The sequence below is a fragment of the Chiloscyllium plagiosum genome, unplaced genomic scaffold, assembly GCF_037043375.1.
Source record: "Chiloscyllium plagiosum isolate Xiang-an unplaced genomic scaffold, Cpla_swu_hap1 HiC_scaffold_45, whole genome shotgun sequence".
NCBI classification, from domain to species: domain Eukaryota; kingdom Metazoa; phylum Chordata; class Chondrichthyes; order Orectolobiformes; family Hemiscylliidae; genus Chiloscyllium; species Chiloscyllium plagiosum.
In genome coordinates this window covers 10527058-10554506 of record NW_028270183.1, presented here as the reverse complement: position 1 = coordinate 10554506, position 27449 = coordinate 10527058, and the positions used below count along the sequence as shown (strand labels likewise).

Sequence of the window (27449 nt, the reverse complement as noted above, 5' to 3'; positions counted from 1 at the left end):
GTCCAGTTAATTTTGCAGGAAGTGTGTGAATAACCACGGGGATGGTCAGTTTTACATGTACCAAATGTCCAGAGCACACCGTTCACACTTACACTTGCTAGGGTACCTCATAAGCAGGGGCTGAAGAGCTAAAATTGTTGATGATATTCGATAGCAGTATGAGTCTGGTGAACATTCCTGTATGTGCGGCAGAATCTGTGCTTGTTTTTTCTGTACTTGCTGTTTGTTACACTGTGTAAGGCCAAGGGTTTTATCCCAAATTGTTGGAGTTCACCTCGTCCCGGGATCGCGAACGGTGTCTGGAACAAACCTCAGCCTCCAGACCAACCGTCAATCGAGGGGTCCCTGACATGCAGGAGGGTTTGAGGCTCATTGCTTTCTTTTCCTTCCTTTCTCACCTTCATTTATTACTTAATAAATGTTCACAGTTCAGTGTTTCATTTTTCCTTCCTTTATTATATTCAATAAATGTTCATATTTAAGCAAATTGCTGTTGTTGTAACTGCATTTAACTGAATCCGACAGGAACTACTTGGATACATCCTGTGATCCAAGGCAGTACGTTTGTCTTCAGCTCAGTCTGGTGGGTCTGGTTAATAGAGGTCGGATGCTGCCCTGGTGGAGGAGGCCTGTTGATACTAGAACATAGAACAGTACAGCACAGTACAGGCCCTTCAGCCCCCGATGTTATGCCAGCCTTTTATCCTACTCTAAGATCGCAATAACCTACATACCCTTCATTGTACTATCTTCCATGTGCCTACCCAAGAGTTGCTTAAATGTCCCTAACGTATCTGAATCTCCTTCCACGGCTGGCAGTGCATTCCACACACCCACCACTCTCTGTGTAACGAACCTACCTGACACGTTCCCTAAACCTTCCTCCAATTACCTTAAAGTTATGCCCCCTCATGATAGACATTTCCGCCCTGGGAAATGGTCTCTGGCTATCCACTCCAACTATGCCTCACAACATCTTGTACACCTCTATCAATTATACAGAATGACTACTTGGTTTTGGCACAACATGCTCCAGTATCACAACCACAGTCATCTTCAGGAAACTGGGCAAACCAATCGAAAGGAATTAACTCATTTGTCAAATGTAAGATTATACGCTTGTCAATGCCTTTGGATCTCCCTTGCAGAAAAAGAAAGGTTGCTTCTCAGGGAGGGAACAAGGCTGACCTGAATGGTTTCGTTGAGTCTATTGAGATGCTGAAGTTGAGCTGCTACACTGTGCATCATACGCCAGCATGCTGGGATAGTGTCCAAGCGCTGAGCAATCAGACCCTTCACCGCTGCTAACCTAAGCAAACAAAAAAGTTTATTATTGACCTGCACAGGTACAGTAACAGAGAATTAAATCCTATAAAAATGTGTGTGGAAGTTTCAGAAATGGACTGATAGTATTGAGTAACAACATTTCAATACATTGGCCAACATGGACTGAAATGGAGAGAGACCCTGGTAAAATCTCCAGTCTAAGGAGAAAGAGCAGTGTAAGTGAACTGATTGGATAGCTCTACCAAAGAGCTAGCAGAGCTGTGGTGGGCTGAATAGCCTCCCGTACTGTAAGATTCAGTGACTCTATGAAATGCTGGCGTTGCTATGTCCTGAGCATGAATTCTAAAAAGTGACTAGCAATGCTGTTTACCCAAATTATGTGGGAAAAACAAGACGCTGTATGCTTTGCAAGTAAAAGCAGGGACATGGTATTTTTGATGAAACAGTTCACTCAGAGACAAACTCACACTTTAAATTCAGGCTGTAGTTACTGATAATGATGGCAGGGTAGCAAAACGGGAATGGTACATCAGGGGCCAAAACACCATCGTGTACCTGGATCAAGGGTGAGACCACTATGTTCAGGCCGGGTGACCAGACCAGGGCCCATGATTTTTGTCCCTGCCCCATCCATGGTAGAGGCTCCCATGTTCTCCCCATCACACGGTTAGCCAGGAATCTCTCCTGCTCTTACCAAGTGCCCATTCGCATGTTTTGGAAAGATTTACAGGTTGACACATAACCTGTTTCACCCTATTAAAAATGTACCTTCCTTGGCCATCAAGTTCTAGGATGGGACTCGAACCCAGAGCTTCTGGCTCAGAGTCAGGGACACTGCTGTTGATCCACAGGACCTCCTGCTTAGAGTAACTAGGAGAAACTGATCCACTTGCCAGAAAGGTTGGAACTGGAGGACACTGCAGCACAGATGCTTACTGATTAGCATTGCTGCCTCACAGCATCAGGGACCTGGGTTCAATTCCAGCCTTGCACGCCTGTCCATGTGGAGTTTGCACATTCTCCCCGTGTGTGCGTGGGTTCCCACTAAATGCTCTGGTTTGCTTCCACAGCCCAAGGCCGTGCAGGTTAGGGGGACTGGCCTGTAAATTACCCTGTAGTGTGCAGGCTAGGTGGGATTATGGGGATGGCATGGTCTTCTGAGGGCCGGTGCAGTCTTAATGGGCCCAATGGCCTCTATCTGCACTGTAGGGATTTGATGACACTAATTTAAGACAACTGACATAAGAAGCAGGGGTGACACGAGGAAAAATAGTTTTGTGTAACAAATGGCCAGGATCTGGAATGCACTGCCTGGGATTATGGTGGAGGCAATTCAGTTTTGGCTTTTCAAAGAGGGAACTGGATTGGTATCTGAGGAGCAAAAAAAGTCCAGAGCTGCAGTGAAGTCTGGGAATGGACCAGCTAAGCAGCTGTGATATAATGCCAGTATGCACATGGCAGGCTGAATGGCCACTTTCCATGCTGTTACCGTTTCATGTAAAGAAATCTTTGCTCACTTCCTACAAGACAAATATAAGGTGTTTGTACAGAACCTTGTGCAGATGTAAACTTGGTTAATGACTGATATACACATGACTGAAGCAAATAGAAATGTCATTCGTTTGCTTAAAGTATTAAAAGAACACAATTTAAATTACTAGCTTTCAACATGACTGTGACATCTTAGTTAATACAATGTCCAATCCAATTTTCCAACTCATTTGTAAATATTCTTCCATTTTGAATGTGTAATTTTAGAAGCATTAACATGGCGTCAACATTATAAACGCTTAATGTTAAATTAATTATTTCATATTCCATCTACAGTTCTGTTTTTATCATGTGTGTAAAGTTATTGAAATATACAAGTTGCACAGGGAGCTCACCAACATGCTTTATAATTGGGGCTTGTAATTGTAGGAGGGACTCTAAACTCTGAAGGTTTCTGCTTAAACTGATTCCATCATGGCTGAGTGTGGTTCTGAAGAAGAGTCTAGATTAGAGTGGTGCTGGAAATGCACAGCAGGTCAGACAGCATCCGAGGAGTAGGAAAATCAATGTTTTGGGCAAAAGCCCTTCAGCAGGACTGAAGGCGGGGAGGCTCCAGGGTGGAGAGATAAATGGGAGGGGGGTGGGGCTGGGGAGAAGGTGGCTAATAGTACAATAGGTGGATAGAGATGGGCATGAAGGTGATAGGTCAGAGAGGAAGGGTGGAGCGGATAAGTGGGGAGGAAGATTGGCAGGTAGGACAGGTCATGAGGATGGTACTGAGCTGGAAGGATGGAACTGGGGTAAGGTAGGGAGGGGGAAATGAGGAAACTGGTGAAGTCCACATTGATGCCCTGGGGTTGAAGTGTTCCGAGGCGGAAGATGAGGCGTTCTTCCTACAGGCGTCGGGTGAGGGAGCGGCGGTTGATGAGGCTCAGGACCTGCATGTCCTCAGCTGAGTGGGAGGGGGAGTTGAAATGTTGGGCCACAGCGCAGTGTGGTTGATTGGTTCGAGTGTCCCGGAGACGTTCCCTAAAGCGCTCTGCGAGGAGGCATCCAGTCTCCCCAATGTAGAGGAAACCGCCTTGGGAGCAATGGATACAATAAATGACATTGGTGGATGTGCAGGTCAAACCTTAATGGATGTGGAAGACTCCTTTGGGGCCTTGGATGGAGGTGAGGGAGGAGGTGTGGGTGGAGGTTTTGCAATTACTGCGGTGGCAGGGGAAGGTGCCAGGAGGGGAGAGTGGGTTGTTGGGGAACATGGACCTGACCAGGTAGTCACGGAGGGAACAGTCTTTGCAGAAAGCAGAAAGGGGAGGGGAGGAGAAGGAAATATATCCCTGGTGGTGGGGTCGTTTGGAGGTGGCGGAAAATGTGGTTTATGTGAAGGTTGGTAGGGTAAAAGGTGAGGACCGGGGGGTTCTGTCCTTGTTACGGTTGGAGGGGTGGGGTTTGAGGGCGGAGGTTGGAGGGCATCTTCAACCACGTGAGAGGGGAAATTGCAGTCTTTAAAGAAGAAGGCTATCTGGTGTGTTCTGTGGTGGAACTGCTCCTCCTGGGAGCAGATACGGCGGAGGCAGAAGAATTGCGAATACGGGATGGCATTTTTGCAGGAGGTAGGGTGGGAAGAGGTGTAATCCAGGTAGCTGTGGGAATTGGTTTGTAAAAAATGTCGGTGTCAATTCAGTCGGCGCACTCTTGGACAGAATTCAACTGCCTCACATCCTCCTAGAATCTAAAGGCAACCAAAGCTCTGATCCTCCTAGAATCTAAAGGCAACCAGACTCCAAACGCTAGCTTGCTCTCTCTCCATGGATGCTGACTGACTTGCTGGGATTTCCAGCAGTTTTGTTTTCTGTACGGTTTCCAGCAATTTGCTCCTACAGGGCTACATTTAGCTGCCCGGTTGAACCAATGAACCAACTGTCCGCTGCCCACCTCTTACCAGGAAAGGCACAAGGGAGATGATACAGACCTATAGGTCATTAGAAGATCTTCTTTCACGAAACTCATGTGAATTTGAGGATCCAATCCTGCCATCACTTCTTGCTGGTTAGTAGTGTTGAAAGGATCTCCAACTGGGCCTAGGATATAGCAAATTCTGAGCTAGTAAATTCATTGAAGAAAATATTTTGTCTCGATGGGGTTTCATGAATACGTAGCTGAGCCTGAGGTCACTGTGACCTCCATAGTCATGTGTTAGTATTCCACTAAGACAATAGACCCTGTCCAGTTCAGAGTATCTCTAGCCTTACCATCATGTCCAGTGAACATCAAACAACAGTTTAACACTTATTAAAAAATCTGGCCTGAGACTGTATCAAGACCCTAAGAACTCAATTATCTGCAAATGAAATCTACCAAAGATATTTTAAGGTCATTCAGCCCATTGTATCTATGCTGATTCATGGGAAGATCTCTTCATTTCATTCCAAGCCTCTTGACCCATGGACTTCAAGGTACTGCTTTGTCAAATATTTCAATTCTTCCCTGTTTCTAGCTGGGCCTTTTTACGTGCTGGTATCCTTCTGCTTGGAAAATCACTCCTTATTTCAACTTAAGATAATACTGTAGCCCATTTATCTGCAGCTCTACGGTCTTCCCATTCAAAGATCTAGTTGCTTCATAAAATAGGTCCCAGTAACCTGACCTCAAATATCCTCTTTATATTACACTCCTACTCAGTCTAGCATTTGGGTGAGTGCATAATTTTCCAAATATTATTCTCACTCAGCATGACATGTCACACAAAAGTGATTGGATAATCATGGGTAAAGTTAATTTTGCCTCTTCTTCCAATATCATAGATATCGTAGAAACTCTACAGTGTAGAAACAGAACATTTGGCCCAACAAATCCATACTGACTCTCCGAAGAGTAACCAAAGAAGATTGATGAGGGCAGAGCAGTAGATGTGATCTATATGGACTTCTGTAAGGCGTTCGACAAGGTTCCCCATGGGAGACTGATCTCATGGAATACAGGGAGAACTAGACATTTGGATACAGAACTGGCTCAAAGGTAGAAGACAGAGGGTGGTGGTGGAGTGTTGTTTTTCAGACTGGAGGCCTGTGACCAGTGTAGTGCCACAAGGATTTTTGTCATTTACATAAATGATTTGGATGCGAGCATAAGGGATACAGTTAGTAAGTTTGCAGATGACACCAAAATTGGAGGTGTAGTGGACAGCGAAGAGGGTTACCTCAGATTACAACAGGATCTGGACCAGATGGGCCAATGGGCTGAGAAGTGGTAGATGGAGTTTAATTCAGATAAATGCGAGGTGCTGCATTTTGGGAAAGTAAATCTTAGCAGGACTTATACATTTAATGGTAAGGTCCTAGGGAGTGTTGCTGAACAAAGAGACCTTGGAATGCAAGTTCATGTCTCCTTGAAAGTGGAGTTGCAGGTAGATAGGATAGTGAATGCGGCGTTTAGTATGCTTTCCTTTATTGGTCAGAGTATTGAGTACAGGAGTTGGGAGGTCATGTTGCAGCTGTACAGGACAGTGGTTAGGCCACTGTTGGAATATTGCGTGCAATTCTGGTCTCCTTCCTATTGGAAAGATGTTGTGAAACTTGAAAGGGTTCAGAAAAGATTTACAAGGATGTTGCCAGGGTTGGAGGATCTGAGCTACAGGGAGAGGCTGACCAGGCTGGGGCTGTTTTCCCTGGAGCGTTAGAGGCTGAGGGGTGACTTTATAGAGGTTTACAAAATTATGAGGGGCATGGATAGGATAAATAGGCAAAGTATTTTCCCTGGGGTCGGGGAGTCCAGAACTAGAGGGCATAGGTTTAGGGTGAGAGGGAAAAGATATAAAAGAGACCGAAGGGGCAACTATTTCATGCAGAGGGTGGTACGTGTATGGAATGAGCTGCCAGAGGATGTGGTGGAGGCTGATACAATTACAACATTTAAAAGGCATTTGGATGGGTATATGAATAGGAAGGGTTTGGAGGGATATGGGCCAGGTGCTGGCAGGTGGGACTAGATTGGGTTGGGATATCTGGTCAGCATGGACGGGTTGGACCGAAGGGTCTGTTTCCATGCTGTACATCTCTATGACTCTATGACACCCAGACCCATTCCCCTACTCTATTGCTCTAGATTTACCTATAGAAGGGAAGATGTACCTCACCTATACAATGTTGCCATTTGTTAATTGTTTTAATCCTGGTTGTTAGGGTTTGCATATCGTTCTGTACTCCAGACTTTCTTCACATGACATCTGTGCACAAGGAAGTTGAAAAAGTTGGGACAGAGCATCAAAAGTCTTAGAAGTTTTGATTGTTAGTCTGAGTTGCATGTCAGTTGGAGTGTTAATGTCAGGTTAATCACCCTAACAAACTTTTAACAGTGTTGCCGTTACGGTTAAGAGACACAATTGATGTTACTTGTCTTTGAGCACACATTGCACTGTGGAAATCAACAACTGCTCTCCACAAAGGAAAAGCTTGTGTCTTGATCTGTATCTCCCTGACCAGCTTGGCCTGTATTAACAAGGAGAAAATGCAACTAGGATTAGCATTTCAGGGCACCTAAGGGGAAGGATAACTCCATTAGAGTTCCCTTGATTGCTACTGGATAAAACTTGGTGGAAAAGACTAGCTGTGCAAGTGACAGGATTAGACTTGGCAATAGAGCCAAGTCTTTTCCATGCTCAACTGACCAGTGGAAACCTGGAGTGTAAAACTGGAGGAAGATCCAGCATCGCTAAATCTTTGAGAGAGTTAAAAACTGAAAGAGCCCTGCGTAGGCTGTCCTGAGGAAGGGTCACCAGACCTGAAACATTAACTCTGACGTCTCTTCACAGATGCTGCCAGATCTGCTGAGGTTTTGTTTTCGAGAGAGTTAATTTGGCACTTGCAGGAGGGAGAGAGAAAATAGAGACAAGAGACACACAGCCCTTTTCTCTCACTTTACTAGATAAGTTGGATCACTTAGTAATCTGTTGAACAGCAGTTGGTCATTCAGGTAAAGGAATTGCACATTTTAAAGCTGTGAAAATCGTTCATCATTCAAAAGGAGTTAGGAAAACTGGCTTGAGGTGGCAGTATTAACATTGGTCGAGTGTCTTTCTTTATGCATCTTGAAAAAGCTTATCGACAGGATTCATTATGGAAGATAGCCCTTCTGCATTCTTGCTCAATTCTCTCCAACTTGATGGCGATATCACTCGGTACCTCAGGGATGGCCAGGCGAACAAACTTCTGCATACCCAAGAAGCCGTGCTCTATTGCCACAGCGAGTAAGAAATAGTGGAGGTCGGGGAGGTCAGAAAATAATTGCCTGAATTCTGGTGACAGGCTTATGAGTCCGCAGTTGGTTATGATCGCCAGTGTGGTGAGATACTCAAATGCCATCTGCCAGGCCCCTATATTAGCAGACGGGACTGGGAACTGCCTCTGTAAAACCTTGCTAAACTTCATGCTTTCCAACTTAATTCCCAAGACATTGTTCAGGAAGCTGAAGGAGCCAGCGAGTGGGTAGGCACTGGAAAAGAGGGTGACGTAGCCAAACTTTATGAAGAGCTCCAGGTATTCCTCCAGCAGGCCATCTGATGAATCCCTGAGGTTGGCTTCCTTTTCAATCAACTGGAGACCAACATTAGCCGCAGACGAAAGCATTTTGTCCACTTTTATTAACTTGAGCTGGGTCAACCAGTATGGGACGATGGTGTCGAAAAACTGCCCCATGATCTGGTGAACCAGCAGCTGAGCAGAAAGGGTGTCTGCTAATCGCTTCATATCTCTCAGGTAGAAGGCGAAGTAATAGTGAATGGCAAAGTTGTTGATTAGGTAGAAGATAAGGACCTTGGCCAACAAGTAGCTTTCATGGGTGGAAGCTAAGCGATGGTTCTCCCTTTCTGTCAAGGCTTTGGCTAAAATAAGGTACACCTTGTTTAACGCCTCCACAATGGCACTGTATGCAAGTATAGGGACGTAGCTCAACAGCAAGCTCTGGACTGATTGCTCCTGCAGGTCATGTTCTTGAGCCTTTCGGTCCATGTCTAGGTATGTTGTTATGAGTAAGGAAGTGATGGTCAAGCAGCCAATTAAGAATGGCATCGACTTGATCAATATGTTCATGTTGCGTTGCTGACTGAGTATCGAAGTTTCCTTGACAACAGTGGCCTGGTGCAGGCCTAGCTTCTCCTCGAAGCCAGCCCTGACCTGCTCGAAGCCTTCCATCTGCCGGAGGGTCCCCCACTTAAACGTCAGCTCTGCACTACGACGTTTCCATCCCTCGAGGAACACGGTGGACCAAATGATATTGTAGAGGGCACAAATAACACACCCACCAGACTCCTTCAGGTTGGTCACATAGAAGAAGAGCTCCAAAAGAGTCCGAAACGCGAGGCCCCACGTGAAGTAGCCGAGGAAACCAAAGTACAAGGCGACCGATTCGCCAAAGTAGTTTCTCAGAGCTTGAACCGGCTGGCTGATGAGGTAAGAATGCTTCTTCCACTGTTCTTTCAGGTTCTCCAGTTCTTCTCGATTGTGCATTGGGTACATTTTGGTGAGAATTTTGGCACCCCACAGCTCCGGGATGATGGGTTTACCGGGGGAGAGTTTGGTGTTGGGCTGGCCAGGTACGTACTGCTCGTCATTTGTCCGCAGGTTGTCCAGCATGAACTTGATGATGTACAGCATCTCTGCTGTGGTGAGCAGCTGGGCCTCTGGTTCCCGGAAGTTCTGCCTGTCGCTGTACTTGAACGGCTTGAAGTTCCCGTCGCCGTAGACCTTCATCAACGCTGCCTCCTCTGCTCCACGCAGCAGCCTGTCCAAGGTGGCTCCAATCAGCAAGACCACACCTTTGCTATCCGACTGATCGACCATCTTGACCTTCAGCTCGGCCCCACCTGTCGATTTTAGCCCCTCGATACGAGACATCAGCCATTCGACAGTCTCCTTCTTTACCCATGGGGCAAGATCCAGAACAACCAGGGCCAGTGGAAAAGGATCATTGCTTTTTGAAGCATTCTCCATCAATTGACTTGATTATCACCGTTATTGACCCAATCGCTATCACTAAGTACTCGGACGTCTCTTTTTTTCCCCAAAATGAAAAATCACCTCTGTGCAAAAAAGCAAGCTACATTATTCTATACGTTTAGTGGAGTAGGAAAGTTTTTATACCTAGCTTTAGTGTACATTGCAGTTCAGTTGAATTGCATCTTGTTTAAGTTTGAGGTTATTGAAAGGGAGGGCTGTGCAAACACAGCTTTGTGATGTCACGAGCTATGTCACGGGGTGACAGGAGAGTTGCTTTCCATCTGAAGCAACTTTGATGTAAATACAGCAATATCTCCACAACCCTCACTGTCCACCTTATCTTCACTGGGCTATTTGCTTTATCTGTGACAGGATGGGGATGAGACAGAGATTGGGCAGACGGAATGGTACAGAAAAGAGGTCTCCACCAAACAGTTTAAATGGCTGCCTTAAATGGTGGCATGATGGCTCAGTGGTTAGCACTGCTGCCTCATAGCGCCAGGGACCCAGGTTCGAATCCAGCCTTGGGCGACTGTCTGTGTGGAGTTTGCACATTCTCCCCGGGTCTGCGTGGGTTTCCTCCAGGTGCTCCAGTTTTCCTCCCACAGTCCAAAGATGTGCAGGCTAGCTGAATTGGCCATGCTAAATTGTTTCGGGATGTGTAGGCAGGTACATTAGTTAGGGAAAATGTAGAGTAATAGGGTAGGGGAATGGAGACCCTCTTCAGAGGGTCAGTGTGGATTTGTTGGGCCAAATGGCCTGTTTCCACACTGCAGGGATTCTATGATCTAAATCTAAGATGGTCTACGTGTCGCCATTGCTTCTTTTGATAATGACCTGAAATCGGTGCCTCCTGCAGCTGGGAGCAGTTGTTTTCCTATCTAGTCTGCCCAGACCCCTTTTTGAATAGCTCTAAAAAAAACTTCTCTCAGCCTTCACCTCTCCCAGGAAAAACAGACCTAACTCCTCCGATACACCTTCTCAACTGAAGCTCCCCGTCCCTGGAACAACTCTCGTGAACCTTTTCTGCAGCCTCCCACCTCCAACCAAAAGGTTCTTTACCCAGGGACTGGTTAGAATGTAGAACTCCCTGCTGCAGGCACCAGATGAAGTGAACAGCATAGACACAAGTAAGGAGAATATAGGGAAAATAATAAAGTGTCCTTCAGGTAGGGTGAGGAAGGAGAAGGCTTGTGTGGGACAGTCACACAGATAGAGAATAGTTGAGCCAAATAGCTTGTTTCTGTGCTGCACACATCATGTGAAATTGCAGAACTTATATCTATATATAATAATAATTGTACCTATATGTAAATCCATCGATGAGCAAAATTGTGTCTGTACCAGGGTGGCATGTCAGTGACTCTGGGGATACCACAAAGCTCCTTCACTTTTATCTTCCAGTTCTGGACAAATTTACCTTTAATTTGTTTGAAAATAGAACTTAAATGCTGCAGACAGAATAGATGTTTTCCTTAGTTTAATCTTTTACGGGATGTAGATGTTACTGGCAAGGCCACCAAAATGTTGCCCATCCCTAATTGCCCTTGAACTGAGTGACTTGTTCAACTATTTTGTTTTTATTCACTCACAGGACATGGACATCTCTGGCTGGTCAGAACATAGAAACTTACAGCGCAGTACAGGCCCTTTGGCCCTCGATGTTGCGCCGACCTGTGGAACCAATCTGAAGCCCATCTAACCGCCACTATTCCATTCTCATCCATATGCGTATCCAATGACCTTAAAATTGGCGAGTCTATTACTGTTGCAGGCAGTGCGTTTCACATCCCTGCTACTCTTGAGTAAAGAAACTACCTCTGGTATCTCTCCTATATCTATCACCCCTCAATTTAAAGCTATGTCCCCTCGTGGTAGCCATTGCCATTCAAGGAAATAGACTCTCACAGTCCAATCTATCTAACTCTCTGATTATCTTATACATCTCAATTAAGTCACCTCTCAACCTTCTTCTCTCTAACAGAAACAGCATAAAGTCCCTCAACCTTTCCTCATAAGATCTTCCCTCCATACCAGGCAACATCCTAGTAAATCCCCTCTGAACTATTTCCAAAGCTTCCAAATCCTTCCTATAATGCAGTGACCAGAACTGTACGCAATACTCCAAATGTGGCCGCACCAGAGATTTTTACAGCTGCAGCATGATCTCATGGTTCTGAAACTCAATCCCTCTACCATTGCCCGTCCCCAGCTGCCCTTGAACCAAGTGGCTTGCTGGCCATTTCAGAGAGCAGCTGAGACTCAACCATGTTGCTGTGAGTCTGGAGTCACATGTGGGCTAGACCAGGTAAGGATGGCGGTTTTAAGTGAATCATATGGGTCTTACTAACAACTGGCAATGGTTTCATAGTCATCAGTAGATTCCTAATTTCAGATTTTCTTCTTTTGAATTCAAATTCCACCATCTGCTATGGCGGGATTTGAATCCAGGTCCCCAGAACATTAGCTGCGTTTCTGGATAATAACCTAACGATAATACCACTAAGCCATCACTTCCTTACAAGGGGTGGTTGAGAGCCACCACATTGTTGTAGCTGTGGAGTCACCTGTAGGCCAGATTGGGTAGGGATAGCAGATTTCCATCCCTAAAGGACACGAGTGAGCCTTGAGATCTTTAACAAGGAGATGACTTAGATTTACAAGATTTTTCCCATGTGTAGACACACTTGAGACAGATAAAGCACATGCTTAATTCTGTTTCCATGGCTGGTTTCTCCTGGAACACAGTCTGAAACTTCAGGGTATAGCATTAGGGGTGCGACTCCACACCAAAAGTGTGGGTGACCATGTGATTCTCACAGTGTGGTGCTGAAAACGCACAGCAGGTCAGGCAGCATCCAAGGGGCAGAAGAATCGATGTTTCGGGCTTAAGCCCCTCATCAGGAATGATGATGAAAGGCTTATGCCCGAAACGTTGATTCTCCTGCCTGACCTGCTGTGCTTTTACAGCACCACACTCTCAACTCTGATCTCCAGCATTTGCAGTCCTAACTTTCTCCTATGGGATTCTCTCACTCTTACCACCTGCTGCTGGTGTGTGTTGGAAAGATTTGCAAATTGGACGTCAATACGTTTGGTCATGTTATGAATATTCTTTCTGTGTCCAATAAGAGCAACACCCCAAAATCAGACCTTCCGAACTCTGAGGTAAGGACGCCATTCCCTTTGCCTCAAGACCTCCTGCGTGGGACCTCAGTTTAATATTTCATCCCAGGACAGCACCTCCACAAGTGCAGCACACCAGCACTGCTGGGAAGTATCAGATTGGATTTCTTTGTTCAATAAATGTTGCAGAATTTGAGCTACAGGGAGAGGCTGAACAGGCTGGGGCTGTTTTCCCTGGAGCGTCGGAGGCTGAGGGGTGACCTTATAGAGGTTTACAAAATTATGAGGGGCATGGATAGGGTAAATAGGCAAAGTCTTTTCCCTGGGGTCAAGGAGTCCAGAACTAGAGGGCATAGGTTTAGGGTGAGAAGGGAAAGATATAAAAGAGACCTAAGGGGCAACTATTTCACACAGAGGGTGGTGCGTGTATGGAATGAGCTGCCAGAGGCTGGTACAATTGCAATATTTAAGAGGCATTTGGATGAGTATATGAATAGGAAGGGTTTGGAGGGATATGGGCCGGGTGCTGGCAGGTGCGACTAGATTAGGTTGGGATATCTGGTCGGCATGGATGGGTTGGACTCAAGGGTCTGTTTCCATGCTGTACATCTCTATGACTCTAAGCCCTGGAACGGGGCTTGAACTCAGGATCTTGTGACGCAGAGCAAAGTGCGCTGTCAACCCAAGCTACAGTTCACACTTACTTAATTCTCTGCTTTTCTCAGCCTTAGTGAGAGACAGGTTAGTGGCTTTTCCCAGTGACTCACCGACTCTCTGGCAGTGAAATGCTGCAGCATCCCTGGAAAGGAAAACGTTTTGGTAAATGGCAACAGGCTCGTGCTGGGGATAAGACCTCCAGCTTTCCTCTTGATCCTCAAAATAGTACAGCACAAAATATTTCACGATGGGGAGGTAACACCACGATAAGCCAGCAGTGGACAGAAGCACCTTCAAAAGGAAACAAAAAGGAATGACAATACCATACAAGCCAAGGCCTCACTTGCTTAGAGTGAGACTCACCTCACTTCTTCCTTTTGACCCACTTCACCAATGAGCGTTCCCAGCACAGACATGGGAAGGTGCATCTCAAGAGTTCAGGAGCAAAAATCAGTCACCCCCACAAATCCTCATTAAAATTAACAGACGGAGAAATGGGCAGGCCATTCTGATCTCTGCACCAAAGATGAGGTGGAATACACAAAGGTACTTAAATGTAAAATATTTTCATTCCTATAGCACCATTCACGACTTTAGGTGATCCCAGAGCATTTTGCAGGCAATTAAATACATCTCATTGAATTATATAGTATTAATGAGGCCCTTCGGCCCATCGAGCCTACATGGCCAAAAACTATGCTAAGTCTACACTTGTTCCCCTTTCCAGCACTTGGCCCACAGCCCTGAATGTTAGGGCATTTTAAGCACTCATCCAAGTATTTTTCTAAAGGTTGTGAGGTTTCCTGCCTCAATGACCCTCCCAGGCAGCTTCCTTAAAGGAAATTTCCTCAAATCCCCTTGTAACCTCCTGCTTTTCATCCTAAAATTATGCCTCCTTGTTACTGACTAAGGGGGACAGTTGGTTCCTATGCACCCTGTCCATGCTCCTCATCATCTTATACACTTTAAGCAGGTCCCCTCTCAGCCTTCACTGCTTTAAAGAATACAGTGTGAGCCTATCTAGTCTCTCTTCATCGCTAAACTGCTCCAACCCAGACAAACGGCTGGTGAATCTCCTCTGCACACCCTCCCTAGCAATCACATTCTTCCTATTGCGTGGTAACCAGAACTGCACATATTTGAAATGTAGCACTTGTTGTAAAAGCAACAGCCAATTTAAGTCCTTTTTCTTATCTTCTGGAAGAAGCCTGTGTTACTCAGCCCGTTTTTACCCGTTTACCTTCAAGTACGTTGGGCGCCCATTCTCGGCACTTCCCACAAAAGCCTCTATGAATGCTGATGGGTAGGTCAGGATGTCCGAAGCACTCCAGCTCTGACTCTCTGAAAGCCACATTGTAAACGTCAGTGCTCCCTTCAACTGCTGCTGCAATTCCTCCAGGTGACTCTGCACTGGGAATAAATGGTGACATCAAGCCAAATTCAAGGAATCTCCGAACACTAGTGATGGTGATCACCACATCCTGGACTTCCCACCGTGGGCTGGGGGGGAGGGGAGGGGGGGGGGGGGAATCTCCTCCATAGCTTCCATGGAAGATTAATAGAAATTCACAAAGAATTAATTGGGAAAAGTTTCAGCTGCAGCAAGATCTGGGATACCCAGTGAGAAATAAAACCCATTAAAAATTTAAATCAGGGCTTGGCTGAACATCTTTCTTTGCCGCCAGTCATGATTTGGAGATGCCGGAATTGGACTGGGGTCTACAAAGTTAAAAATCACACAACACCAGGTTATGATTTACATATGAAAGAACTGAATCCAACACGGTCATTCGAACAGATGAGAGACTTAACAAACAGTCAAGGTATCTTTCAATACATAGTTTCAGTTACATGACATTGTAAACTTTTGCTATAAATTCTGTGTCTTACAATCTTATACTCCACAACTACCTGATGAAGGAGCAGTCCTCAGAAAGCTAGTGCTTCCAATTAAACCTGTTGGACTACCACCTGGTGTTGTGTGATTTTTAACTTTGCTGCCAGAGTGTGACTTCTATGAAACTGAAAAATAAACATGTTGTGGAACCCATTTTCAGTTTACACTTTTTATTATCGAAATTCATAGAGGGATTCACTAATGATTGTCAGAGCTGGTGATTATCATTGTATCATATGACTAGAATTTCCAAATCAATTTTCCATGGCATTGTTGGAAATATGTCATAAAATACTATGTTTTATAAGGAGAAAGCTTTGCAAAATTGGGCAGGTAATAAAATGAAGGTGAATGCCATCAATCCTAATTGTATTGAAGTAGATATTGTTTATTAAGGTCATGTGGGTACCCTTCCTGTTTCTAGGCCAATATGTTCAGGTTCAAGGTCTACTCCACAATTTGGAGGTTTACAAAATTATGAGGGGCATAGATAGGATAAATAGACAAAGTCTTCTCCCTGGGATGGGGGAGTCCAGAACTAGAGGGCATAGGTTTAGGGTGAGAGGGAAAAGGTATAAAAGAGACTGAAGGGGCAACTTTTTCACACAGAGGGCGGGACGTGTATGGGATGAGCTGCCAGAGGAAGTGGTGGAGGCTGGTACAATTGCAACATTTAAGAGGCATTTGGATGGGTATATGAATAGGAAGGGTTTGGAGGGATATGGGCTGGGTGCTGGCAGGTGGGACTAGATTGGGTTGGGATATCTGGTCGGCATGGACGGGTTGGACTGAAGGGTCTGTTTCCATGCTGTACGTCTCTATGACTCTAAGTAAGGTGTTCATAACCTGGTAACCAGGCTGAAGTGTTAACTTGTAAATCTGTCCAGCACACACCAATGACAGATATTGAGAGCAAGAGTGATTTTAGGCTAACCTTCAGACCATAAGGGATAGGAACAGGAGTGGGCCTTTGAGCCCCTCGAGCCTCCTTCGCTATTCAATAGGATCACGGCTGATCCAACATTCCTTACATCCACTTTCCTGACCTTTCCCCATAGCCAGTGATTGACTAAGAATCTATCTATAGTTCATGTGTAATCCTTCATCAGGACCTGAAGAAACATCGACTTCTCCACCTCCTGATGCTGCCTGGCTTGCTGTGTTCTTCCAGCCTCCTGCCTGTCTACCTCGGATTTCAGCATCTGCAGTTTTTTTGTTTTTAAGAATCTATCTTTGTCAGCCTCAAATATACACAAGGCCTCCGACCCCTACAGCTCTCTATGACAAGGAGTTCCAAAGACTCACAACCCTCTGAGAGAAGAAATTCATCCTCATCTCAGTCTTGAGATGGCATTAATGTTGGAGCCTCTACCAAAACTTTCCAAAGCTCCAGACTACAAATGCAGTTAAAAATGCATGTTGCCACATTTTTTGGACTCTTAGTGTATCGTAACACACCACCCCAGGCCACTGGTCAGTTCGTAGGATGTGACTGGAACGTTTATGGGTGACTAGTGATTTCCATTTACTTCTTCATTCTTTCAGAAGCCTTGAGAGTGTCAGTTGAAATGTGATAGACAGAAATAAAGTGATGAATGGGAAATGCATCCTGGGTATACAGTTTTTGTAAAGTGTGATTAGAGGATAGCAGCTGCTGTTAATAATCTCATTGTAAGGCAAGCTTACAAAATTTTACTCCCTGCTATTTTAAGTGAGGAAGCGGGGGCTGTTACACAGAATTAACTTTGTTAAAATGGTTGAGAGAAACTTGATTCAAATCCTGGTACAGTTACGTTGTCTATAATCATTTCTCTTTATTTCAGCATCGAGGGGTGTAAGGTAAAATCACCATTGTCCTACCAGACCATAGTATGCTCTCTTATTAGAGAGAAGTGATTGGTGGAGGTTTAACATGAGGATCACCAGACCTGTGGTGAAGGGAGAGATTGAGAAAGAAACCTTTTCATGGTAACCTTGGCTGATGCGGGAATTGAACCCACACCATTGGTGTCACTCTGCATTGCAAACTGGCAGGAGAAAGTGAGGACTGCAGATGCTGGAGATCAGAGCTGAAAATGTGTTGCTGGAAAAGCGCAGCAGGTCAGGCAGCAGCCAAAGAGCAGGAGAATCGACGTTTCGGGCATGAGCCCTTCTTCAGGAATGAGGAAGGTGTGCCAAGCAGGCTAAGATAAAAGGTAGGGAGGAGGGACTTGGAGGAGGGGCATTGGAAAGGAGGTGAAAGGAGGTAAAGGTGAGGGTGATAGGCCGGAGTGGGGGTGGGGACGGAGAGGTCAGGAAGAAGGTTGCGGGTTAGGAAGGTGGTGCTGAGTTCGAGGGTGGGACTGAGACAAAGTGGGGGGAGGGGAAATGAGGAAACTGGAGACTGGCAGCCAGGCTAACTGAGTGAACTGATCCTGCATCATGAGATTTACATGGATAAGGAAGGCCATTCAACTCTTCTTGAATTGTGTCTCCCATCACAGTATTCAATCCTTAAAGGACTGTGAGTTGTAACCTGCTCTTTAACGAGGTGCCTGTTATATAATTCAAGTCACTATAGTCCCAAGGGACCATGGAACTGTCCTCTCATTACAGAGAGATGACTGGTAGTGAAAGCCACCATATCTCAGGTGAGAGGTGAGATCCAGAAAGTAGGACCTTCATGGTAACCTCAGTTGGTCCTTGCCCATGGATACTTAAGGACACTATTATCAATGCTACAGCACAGATGATGTATGACCATCATGGTCTAACACATAAATGGGACATTCGTCTGCTAAATCATCAGATGGCCATCAAGTTCTCATCTGTCAGTGTAAGTTCCTTACCTATTTTAGCACACGCCTGAAGTGCTTCTCTGTCACAGCCTGTAGGACCTTTTAAGTAGTAGAATTCAGTCAGTTCCAAAATGTCAAGGAATGGACTTAATGACCCAAACCAGGTTGCTGAAGAGTTCACCCCTAGGCTGGCTGCTACCTGGGAGATTGGACATAAGGAAGCTTCAGTAAAGGACAAATTATAGCAAAATACGACAATGCGGGAAATATGAAACAAAATTTTGAATTCCATAACACAAGAGCCCAACCTCATGATGTAAGTCCCCCATTTTTCTTACATTCCCCACTCCATAATGGCCTTCTCTCTTTTCTAGGTCTTTTGTTTTCGCTCTCTGCAGAGGGAATCCATTTTCTCCCTTTCATATTGTAATTGGCATCCATTTTACATCTCTATTTCTGTTTCACTGCAATTAACAATGGCTTTGACTTTTGAAACAAAAGCAGAAATTGCTGGAGAAACTCTGCAGGTCTGGCAACATCTGTGGAGAGAGAAAAACGCTTCGAGTCCAGTGACCCTTCATCAGAACTTCTTCAGTTGCCTCCAGATTGCAATTTTTTTTTGTTTCAGAATTCTAGCATCCAGCAGTTATTAATTTTATTTTAGATTTTGCCTTTTGCTCTGGGCCTCCATACCATTTGTACCCCTCACTCTTCTTTCAACTCTTCTTCAGAACTTTGTCAGTTGCTTCCAGACCTGCTGAGTTCCTCCAGCAATTTCTGTTTTGGTTTCAGTCTTCCAGCATCCGCAGTTATTTGTTTTATTTTAAACTTTGCCTTTTGCACTGGGCCTCCACACCACCTGTTCCCCTCACACCTCCTCTGAAAACCACCATTTTCTAACCTTCTTCAGTTCCGAAGAAGAAACATTTTGAATTTGAAATGTTAACTCTGTTTCTCTTGCCACAGATGCTGCCAGACCTACTGAGTTTCCTCAGTATTTTCTGTATTTGTATCAGTAAAGCGCAGAAGGACTTTTTGGATGATCAGATGCCATAGAAAAATTCAAGTTGTCTCACAGGCCTTAGCAGCTTATTCACAGCTAAGGTTAAGAGCAACGATGCCACATCATGTTGCCCAGAGGAGGTTTGCTTTAGTTCATCAGCAAACTTTGTCAATGCGCTATCAACGTCAACAAAGCTTGCATTTATGTAATACCTTCAACATGAGAAAATGGCCTAAGACACTTCATGGGACTGTTATCAAACTATATTTCACATCGAGACACATAAGGAGATATGAAGATGAGATATTAAGATAGATGACCAAAAGTATGGTTGATATATTTAGGGAGCATCTTAAAGGAGGTCAGCAAGATGAGTTGGTTTACGTACAGTGGTAGAACAGGAGAAAAATACTCAGGTCCATACAGGTTAGGTGGACTGGCTATGGGTAAATTGCCCATAGTGTCCAGGAATGTGCAGGCTCGGTGGATTAGCCATGGGTAGTGCAGGGTTGCAGCCATGGGGGGTGGGTGGGTCTGGGTGGGAAGATCTTCAGAGGGGTGGTGTGTATCAATGGGCCAAATGTCCTTGTTGTAGGGATTGTATGATTTGACAATCCAATGAGTCCACAAAATTGCAATGCCGAGTGAACAGCAATATATAGATATCAGATCCAACCCCAAAACCATGTGGTCAACCAGATGAGGTGAATAAACTGAATAAAACCCAAGTTGATTAAAGGAGACACAAATCTGGGGGAAAAAAAACTACTGCAGTTCATGTAACTGTGTTTGCAGAAACCACCTAGCCATGGCGCAAGAAAAGATGTATTGTTCTGATTCTTCAGATAATTGGAAGTGAAGTGTGAGATTCTCTGGGATTACTTCATTGAAGGTTTAAGGAAGTCAGTTTAGCTGATTTGAAAGCACATATACCTTTGGGTTCAAGGCCCAATGCACTAACATTTGACTCATCAATTTGAGACTATATTCTCTGGAGTTTGGGAAAAGGAAACGTATATGATTCTGAAGAGGTTTTATAGCGTATAAGCTAACAGGATGTTTCTGCTGGTTAAGGAATCTGAAACATGGATTCACAGTGTCAGGAGAAGAAGCCAATCATTTAGGAGTACAATAAAGAGAGGTTTCTCCTTCTGATGGAATAACTTGTACCTTGAAGCTTTGATACTGATGCGGGATGTCCTTATTTCCCATCAAAGTAATGAGCCCGAGCACAGTCTCAAATGTGTTTGGATTTAATGGGCATAGAGCACTTTTCAAACCAAACACTTCTAAACCTGGGACCTGAAAGATGTAGTTTCCACAATCAATAAATTTAGACGTTAACTGAAGTGTCTGATGGATAATTTCCTCATCTTTCTTTTGCCAGAGGTCCATCCTGTTAGGAGAAGAGTTGATAATAAAGTGTTAGAAAAATAAACAATACTGTGGCTTCTCTTTTATTCACAGGATCTTTGCATCATTGGTTGGTTCAGCATTTATGAATCATTTGGTGGCACAGTGGTTAACACTGCTGCCTCACAGCACCAAGGACTTGGGTTACTATCGGAGTTTGCATGTTCTCCCTGTGTCTGCGGGGGTTTCCTCTGGGTGCTCCGGTTTCCTCCCAACGCCCAGAAGTGTGCAGGTTAGATGGATTGGCCATGCTAAATTGTCCATAGTGTCCAGGGATGTGCAGACTAAGTGGACTAGGGTTACAGGGATAGGGTAAGGGGTTATGTCTGGGTGGGATGGTCTTTGGATGGTCTGAATGGGCTGAATGGCCTGCTTCCACACTGTAGGGATTCTAAGATTCCTAATTGCCCTGGAATTGAGTGACTTCCAGGGCCATTGCAGAGGACAGTTGAAAGCTAACCACATTAATGTGGTCTGAAGTCACATGTAGGCCAGCCCAGGTAAGGATGACAAATTCTCTTCTCTACAAGTCATGAGTGAACCAGATAGAATTTACTTTTAGTGGCAGTTGGTACAGTTGCCATTAAGCTCACTTTCACAGTTCCCAATTTTTACTGAGTTCAAATTGCACCATCAAATTTCACTAGGGGATTTAAATCCCTACCCCCCATAACATTAATCTGGTTCTCTAGATTACAACTCACATTACCACTACATAACTGTCTCCTCTCAAAAATGTTTGGAAAATCTTCAGTTATAAATTCTTCACTATAAATTTGTTTAGAAATTTTGGATCAGTCATGTTTCTGAGGGTGCACTGTACTGTCTTCAGAATGAAACTCTAAACCAAGATCTGTTGCCTCTCAAGTCTATGTAAGGGTCCTGTGGAAAGATACAGAGGCTTTGGAGAGGGTGCAAAGAAGGTTTGCCAGGATGCTGCCTGGACTGGAGGGCTTGCCTTATGAAGAAAGGTTGAATAAGTTTGGACTTTTCTCTCTGGAGAGAAGGAGGAAGAGAGAAGACCTGATTGAGGTGTACAAAATAATGAGAGGAATAAATAGAGTTAATAGCCAGAGACTTTTCCCCAGGGCAGGACTGACTGGTACGAGAAGTCATAGTTTGAAGATATAAGGAGAAAGGTATAAAGGAAACGTCAGAGGTAGGTTCTTTACACAGAGAGTTGTGAATGCATGAATGCGTTGCCAGCTGTGGTGGTAGAAGCAGAGTCACTGGGGACATTTAAGCGACTGCTGGACATGCACATGGATAGCAGTGAGTTGAGGAGTGTGTAGGTTCAGTTACTATATTTTACATTAGGATTAAATCTTGGCACAGCATCGTGGGCCAAAGGGCCTGTTCTGTGCTGTACTTTTCTATGTTCTATGTTTTCAATGGAGAGGAGAAGGCTCAGGGAAGACTTGATCACAGATTTTAAGATCATGAGACCTTGAGGCAAAGTAGACTGTTCCCATCCTAAAGAGGGTGAGAACCAGACAGCATCATTTTAAGGTGTTTTGCAATAGAAGAAAGTGTGAGGTGAGAGAAAGCTTTTCCACACAGAAAGTGTTTTTGCATTGAAATGGACTTGCCTGGAAATATGATGGATGTAAGTTGAGTCGATGCATTGAAGTTGGAAATGGATGTTTATTTAGATGGGACCATCATGCAGGGTTATAGAGAAAGGCAGGAGCACAAAGTTAAAATGCTCGGAGAATTGGTTTAGGCGCGATGAGTCGAACCGCCTCCTTCGGCATCTTAACAATTGAATGATTTCAGGGCTGTTAAGTCCTAGGGAGTCTTGGAACTGGACTGTAGTGGTTGACACTCACATTATCAGTGACCCTTAGAAATGGAACAGGGGAGACCCGACTGGATTTCAACACTAGGTAACAGGTTAAAAAGTACTGAGCCATGACAGAGTTATTCCAAACACCAAACTTTTCACACATGCCATAAGTGACCTAAAATTAGAAAAGTAAATTCTACTGTTTTTCCCGCTCTTTATAATGCCTGATGTACCTCCTTAATTTTAACATGCTAATGTTTAATTTCTACAGGGCATCCAAATGGGTTTCTTCAAGAATTTTGCCAGCCGAAAATTAAATACACAGAATTAAACGCATGTGTAAAGGTTGCCCATCAGGTTCCTTTTAAATCTTTCCCCTCTCACCTTAAAACATATGCCCCTTAGTTTTGAACTCCCCTACCCTAGGGAAAAGACCTTTGCTATTCATCTTATCCATGCCCCTCATGATTTTATAAACCTCTCCAAGGTTATCAACCTCTTATGCACATGTGATAAAAGGCCCAGCCTATCTAGCCTCTCCTTATAAGTCAAACTCTCCAGTCCTGGTCACATTCTGGTAAATGTTTCTGAACTCTCTCCAATTTAACAATATCCTTCCTATAGAAGGGCGACCAGAACTGTACACGGTACTCCAAAAGTGGCCTCACTAACATCATGTACAACTTCAACATGACATCCCAAATCCTATAGGAGAAAGTGATGACTGCAGATGCTGGGGATCAGAGTCGAGAGTGTGGTGTTGGAGAAGCACAGCAGGTCAGGCAGCGTCTGAGGAGCAGGACAATTGATGTTTCGGGCATAAGCCCTTCATCAGGAATGGGGCTAGTGGGCCGGGGGGGGGGGGGGGGGGGGGGGCTGAGAGATATATGGGAGGGGGTGTGGGACTGGGGGAGAAGGTAGCTGGGAATGTGATAGGTAAATGAAGGGTAGGGTTGAAAGGGTCCCGAGGCGTTGGGTGATTAGAGTTTGGCGATGGAGGAGGCCCAGGACCTGCATGTCCTTGGTGGAGTGGGAGGAGGAGTTCAAGTGTTCCCCTACCCCCACCTTATCCCAGTCCCAAGCCTCCAACACGGCGCTGCCCTCATGACCTGTCCTACCTGTCCATCTTCCTTCCCACCTATCTGCTCCACCCTCCTTTCCACCCTATCACTTCCACCCCCACCTTCCTGAAAGTCTCATTCCTGATAAAGGGCTTGTGCCGAAATGTAGATTCTTCTGCTCCTTGGATTACAACTCCTATACTCAATGGTCTGAGAATGAAGACAAACGTGCTAAATGCCTTCTTAACAATCCTGTCTATCTGTGATGCACCTTTCAAAGAACTATGTATCTGAAACGAAGAGAAAGTGAGAATTGCAGATGCTGGCGATCAGAGTCCAAAGGTGTGGTGCTGGAAAAGCTCAGCTGGTCAGGCCCCATCCAAGGAGCAGGAGAGTCGACGTTTCGAGGATAAGCATTTTTGATGAAGAGCTTTTCCTCAAAATGTCGACTGTCCTGCTCCTCAGATACTGCCTGACCGGCTGTGCTTTTCCAGCACCACATTTCTTTTTACTCTGTATCTGAAACCACAGGTCTCTCTGTTCAACAACTCTCCCCAGGTCCAATCATTAACTGTGTAAGTCCTAAACTTGCTTGTTTTACCGAAATGCAATATCTTGCATTTATCCAAATTAAACTCCATCTGCCACTTTTCTTTTAGATTACATTACAGTGTGGAAACAGGCCCTTCGGCCCAACAAGTCCACACCGACCCGCCGAAGCGAAACCCACCCATACCCCTACATTTACCCCTTACCTAACACTACGGGCAATTTAGCATGGCCAATTCACCTGGCCCTGCACATCTTTGGACTGTGGGAGGAAACCGGAGAACCCGGAGGAAACCCACGCAGTCACGGGGAGAACGTGCAAACTCCAGTTAGTCGCCTGAGGCGGGAAGTGAACCCGGGTCTCAGGCGCTGTAAGGCAGCAGTGCTAACCACTGTGCCACCGTGCCGCCCACTTCTCAGCCCAATGGCCCAACGATCAGGATCCCTTTGTAATCTTAGATAACCTTCTTCACTGTCAACTATACCACCAATTCTGGTGTCGTCTGCAAATTTACTAACCATGCCTCCTAAATTCTCATCCAAATCGTTTATATAAATCACAAACAAAAGTGGACCTAGTACTGATCCCTGTAGAACACAACTGATCATAGGCTTCCAGACCAAAAAACAACCCTCCACAACTCTCTGTCTCCTCCCTTCAAGCTAATTTTGTATCCAATAGGCAAGCTCTCCCTGCACCCCCTGTGACCTAAATTTGCTAATTAGTCTGTCATGCGGAACTTTGTCAAAAGTTTTACTGAAGTCCATATGAACAACATCTTTGGTTCTGCCCTCATCATTCTATTTGGATATGTCCTCAAAAAGAGAAGTTCCAGCTTTTGTTTCCAGTTCATGTCTTACCTTAGGGAAGCCTTTATGAATTCGGAAGCTACTACTGGATAAGGATTTGGGGGGAGAGTTGATTCTGACAAGATTCCTTGTAAACACTGCTCCCAGTGCCAGTCCAGCCGGCAGTCAACACAGTACTGCAAAGAACAGGGAAGATAGCTCATGGTGTAATATGTTTCTCTGTATCTTACACACACACTAAATAACGAAACAGTACACAGGCTTCAAATTGAGAAGTTGGCTCTTCTCCTCTGCCTTCCATCGCAGCTCAGTGATCTAACTCAGAGTGTTGTATTGAGTTCGAAATCCACTTTGGAAACATGAAATCTAAGAAGAAACCAGCGCAGTGCTGGTGGAGTGCTGCAATGTCAGGGGATCCCCACATTCCTTCTCGTGTTAAAGATCACACGGCAGTATATCAAAGAAAAGCTGGAGCATTCTCTTGTGTCCTGGCCAGCCTTCATCTTTCAACCAAAATCATCATAAAGGAATATCTGTTTGCTATATGTGTGTGTGGGAGCTTGCTGTGCAGAAAATAACTGCAATGTTTGCTACATTACTACGGTATCTTTTTTATTCATTCATAGAATGTGGATGTCACTAGCTAGGCCAGCATTTATTGCTCATAGGGCAGTTAAGAGTCAACCGCATTGCTGTGGGTCTGGAGTCACATGTAGGCCAGACCAGGTAAGGATGGCAGATTTCTTTCCCTAAACCAGATAGGTTTCATGGGTAGACTATAGTCCCCTGATTGTTATTGAATTCAAATTCCACCATCCGCTGTAGCATGATTTGAATCCAGGTCCCCAGATATCACCTGGGTCTCTGCTTGAACAGTCTAGCAATAATACCAAGAGGCCATTGCCTCCAACTACATACAGTCATACAGCATGGAAACAGACCTTTGGTCCCAACAGTCCACGCTGAACACAATCCCAAACTAAACCAGTCCCATCTGCCTGCTCCTGGCACAATCCCTCCAATTCCTTTCCTATTTGTGCACTTATCCAAATGTCTTTTAAACATTGTAATTGTGCCTACACCCACCACTTCCTCAGGAAGTTGATTCTACACATGAACCACCCTCTGTGGAAAAGATCTGCCCCTCTTCATTTGTTGTAAAGTGATTTGAGATTTTAACTCTATAAGGTTGCAGTTGTGAAATTTACTTTATTAGTGCATGATTCTTTTCTCCCCACTGTGCGACTGATTTTGGCTTTCCCATGGTGAGTTAGAAAAACCATAAACATTTCTACCTATCTGACATAGGAAAGGATGTAACTATTAACGTTCCCAAACCAATGCAAAATTCGGAATTTCTTGTGTTTTTTAAAGGTTGCCGAAGTGCCCAGGGACCATAGGGCTGCTCTCTCATTAGAGAGAGATGACTATGGTAACTTACCCTGAGGGTCACAGTTCCTCAGAAGTGAGTCATTTAGAAGGAGAGTCAAGATAACCTCAGAAGCTGTGTGTGTGTATGTGCGGGTGTGATGTGTGTCTGTGTGTGTGAGGGTGTGTTTGTATGGGTGTAATGTGTGTGAGTTTGTGGGTATGATGTGTTTGTGTGATATGTGTGTGATGTGTGTATGTGTTTGTGTGTGCGTGTGTTTGTGTGGGTGTGATGTGTGTGTGATTGTGGGTGTGTTTGTGTGTGTGTGAGGGTGTGTTTGTTTGTGTGTGTGGGTGTGATGTGTGTGTGTTTGTGGGTTTGGGTGTGTGTGTGGGTGTTTGTGGGTGTGATGTGGGTGTGTGTGTGGGTGTGTGTGTTTGTGTGTGTGTGTGTGTGTGTGTAATGTGTGGTGTGTGGGTGTTGTTTGTGTGTGAGGGTGTGTTTGTGTGGGTGTGATGTGTGTGTGTTTGTGGGTGTGTGTTTGTGTGTGTGAGGGTGTGTTTGTGTGGGTGTGTGATGTGTGTGTGTTTGTGTGTGTGAGGGTGTGTTTGTGTGGGTGTGATGTGTGTGTGTATTTATGGGTGTGTTTGTGTGTGTGTGTGTGTGTGTGTGAGGGTGTGTTTGTGTGCATGTGTGGGTGTGGTGTGTGTGATGTGTGTGAGGGTGTGTTTGTGTGGGTGTGATATGTGTATGTGTTTGTGTGTTTGTATGTGCGCATGTGTGATGTGTGTGTGGGGGCGTGTTGTGTGTGTTTGTGGGTGTGTTGTGTGTGTGTTTGTGGGAGTGTGCGTGTGTGATGTGTGTGTGCATGTATATGCATGTGTGCGTGTTGCATATTATCGATTCAATTTGTGCATGTTCTTAAACTTGTGGGAGCTTTCAAAATTGGAGGAATCCCCATTTGGACCCGTTGGCTTTTCTAGTAGATCATGTCTAGTGGGTATCTCAACCGTATTTCTCAGCGTTTGTTCCATATCCTGTGCTATGCTTTCTTGACCAAAAGAAAATCTTAGTCTTAAAAGCCTAATTTAACTCAGCCACAGCCACAGGTGATAATTTAGGGTTTGACTTGCCTCTGATTTCTACCCCCAATGAGAATTTGTTGTCAGGTTCACCCAGTGTTTTAAGCAACTGTTGCTGCAGTGCCGCAAGACTGGGGTTAATGGGG

At 44.9% G+C, this 27449-nt stretch overlaps 1 protein-coding gene across 1 annotated transcript in view; it reads right to left on the bottom strand.

Annotated features, from left to right (window-relative positions):
* LOC122552236 (uncharacterized) overlaps positions 1 to 27449 on the bottom strand; it is an 83345-nt gene that overhangs the window by 8368 nt on the left and 47528 nt on the right. Inside the window, exons 16-22 of the mRNA XM_087983505.1 lie at positions 24904 to 25028; positions 20404 to 20629; positions 18282 to 18429; positions 14797 to 14966; positions 13667 to 13847; positions 4754 to 4862; positions 1189 to 1309 (exon numbers count right to left, since the gene is read on the bottom strand). Of these exons, the coding sequence (XP_087839631.1) occupies positions 1189 to 1309; positions 4754 to 4862; positions 13667 to 13847; positions 14797 to 14966; positions 18282 to 18429; positions 20404 to 20629; positions 24904 to 25028 (1080 nt within the window). The remainder of the gene's footprint in view (positions 1 to 1188; positions 1310 to 4753; positions 4863 to 13666; positions 13848 to 14796; positions 14967 to 18281; positions 18430 to 20403; positions 20630 to 24903; positions 25029 to 27449) is intronic.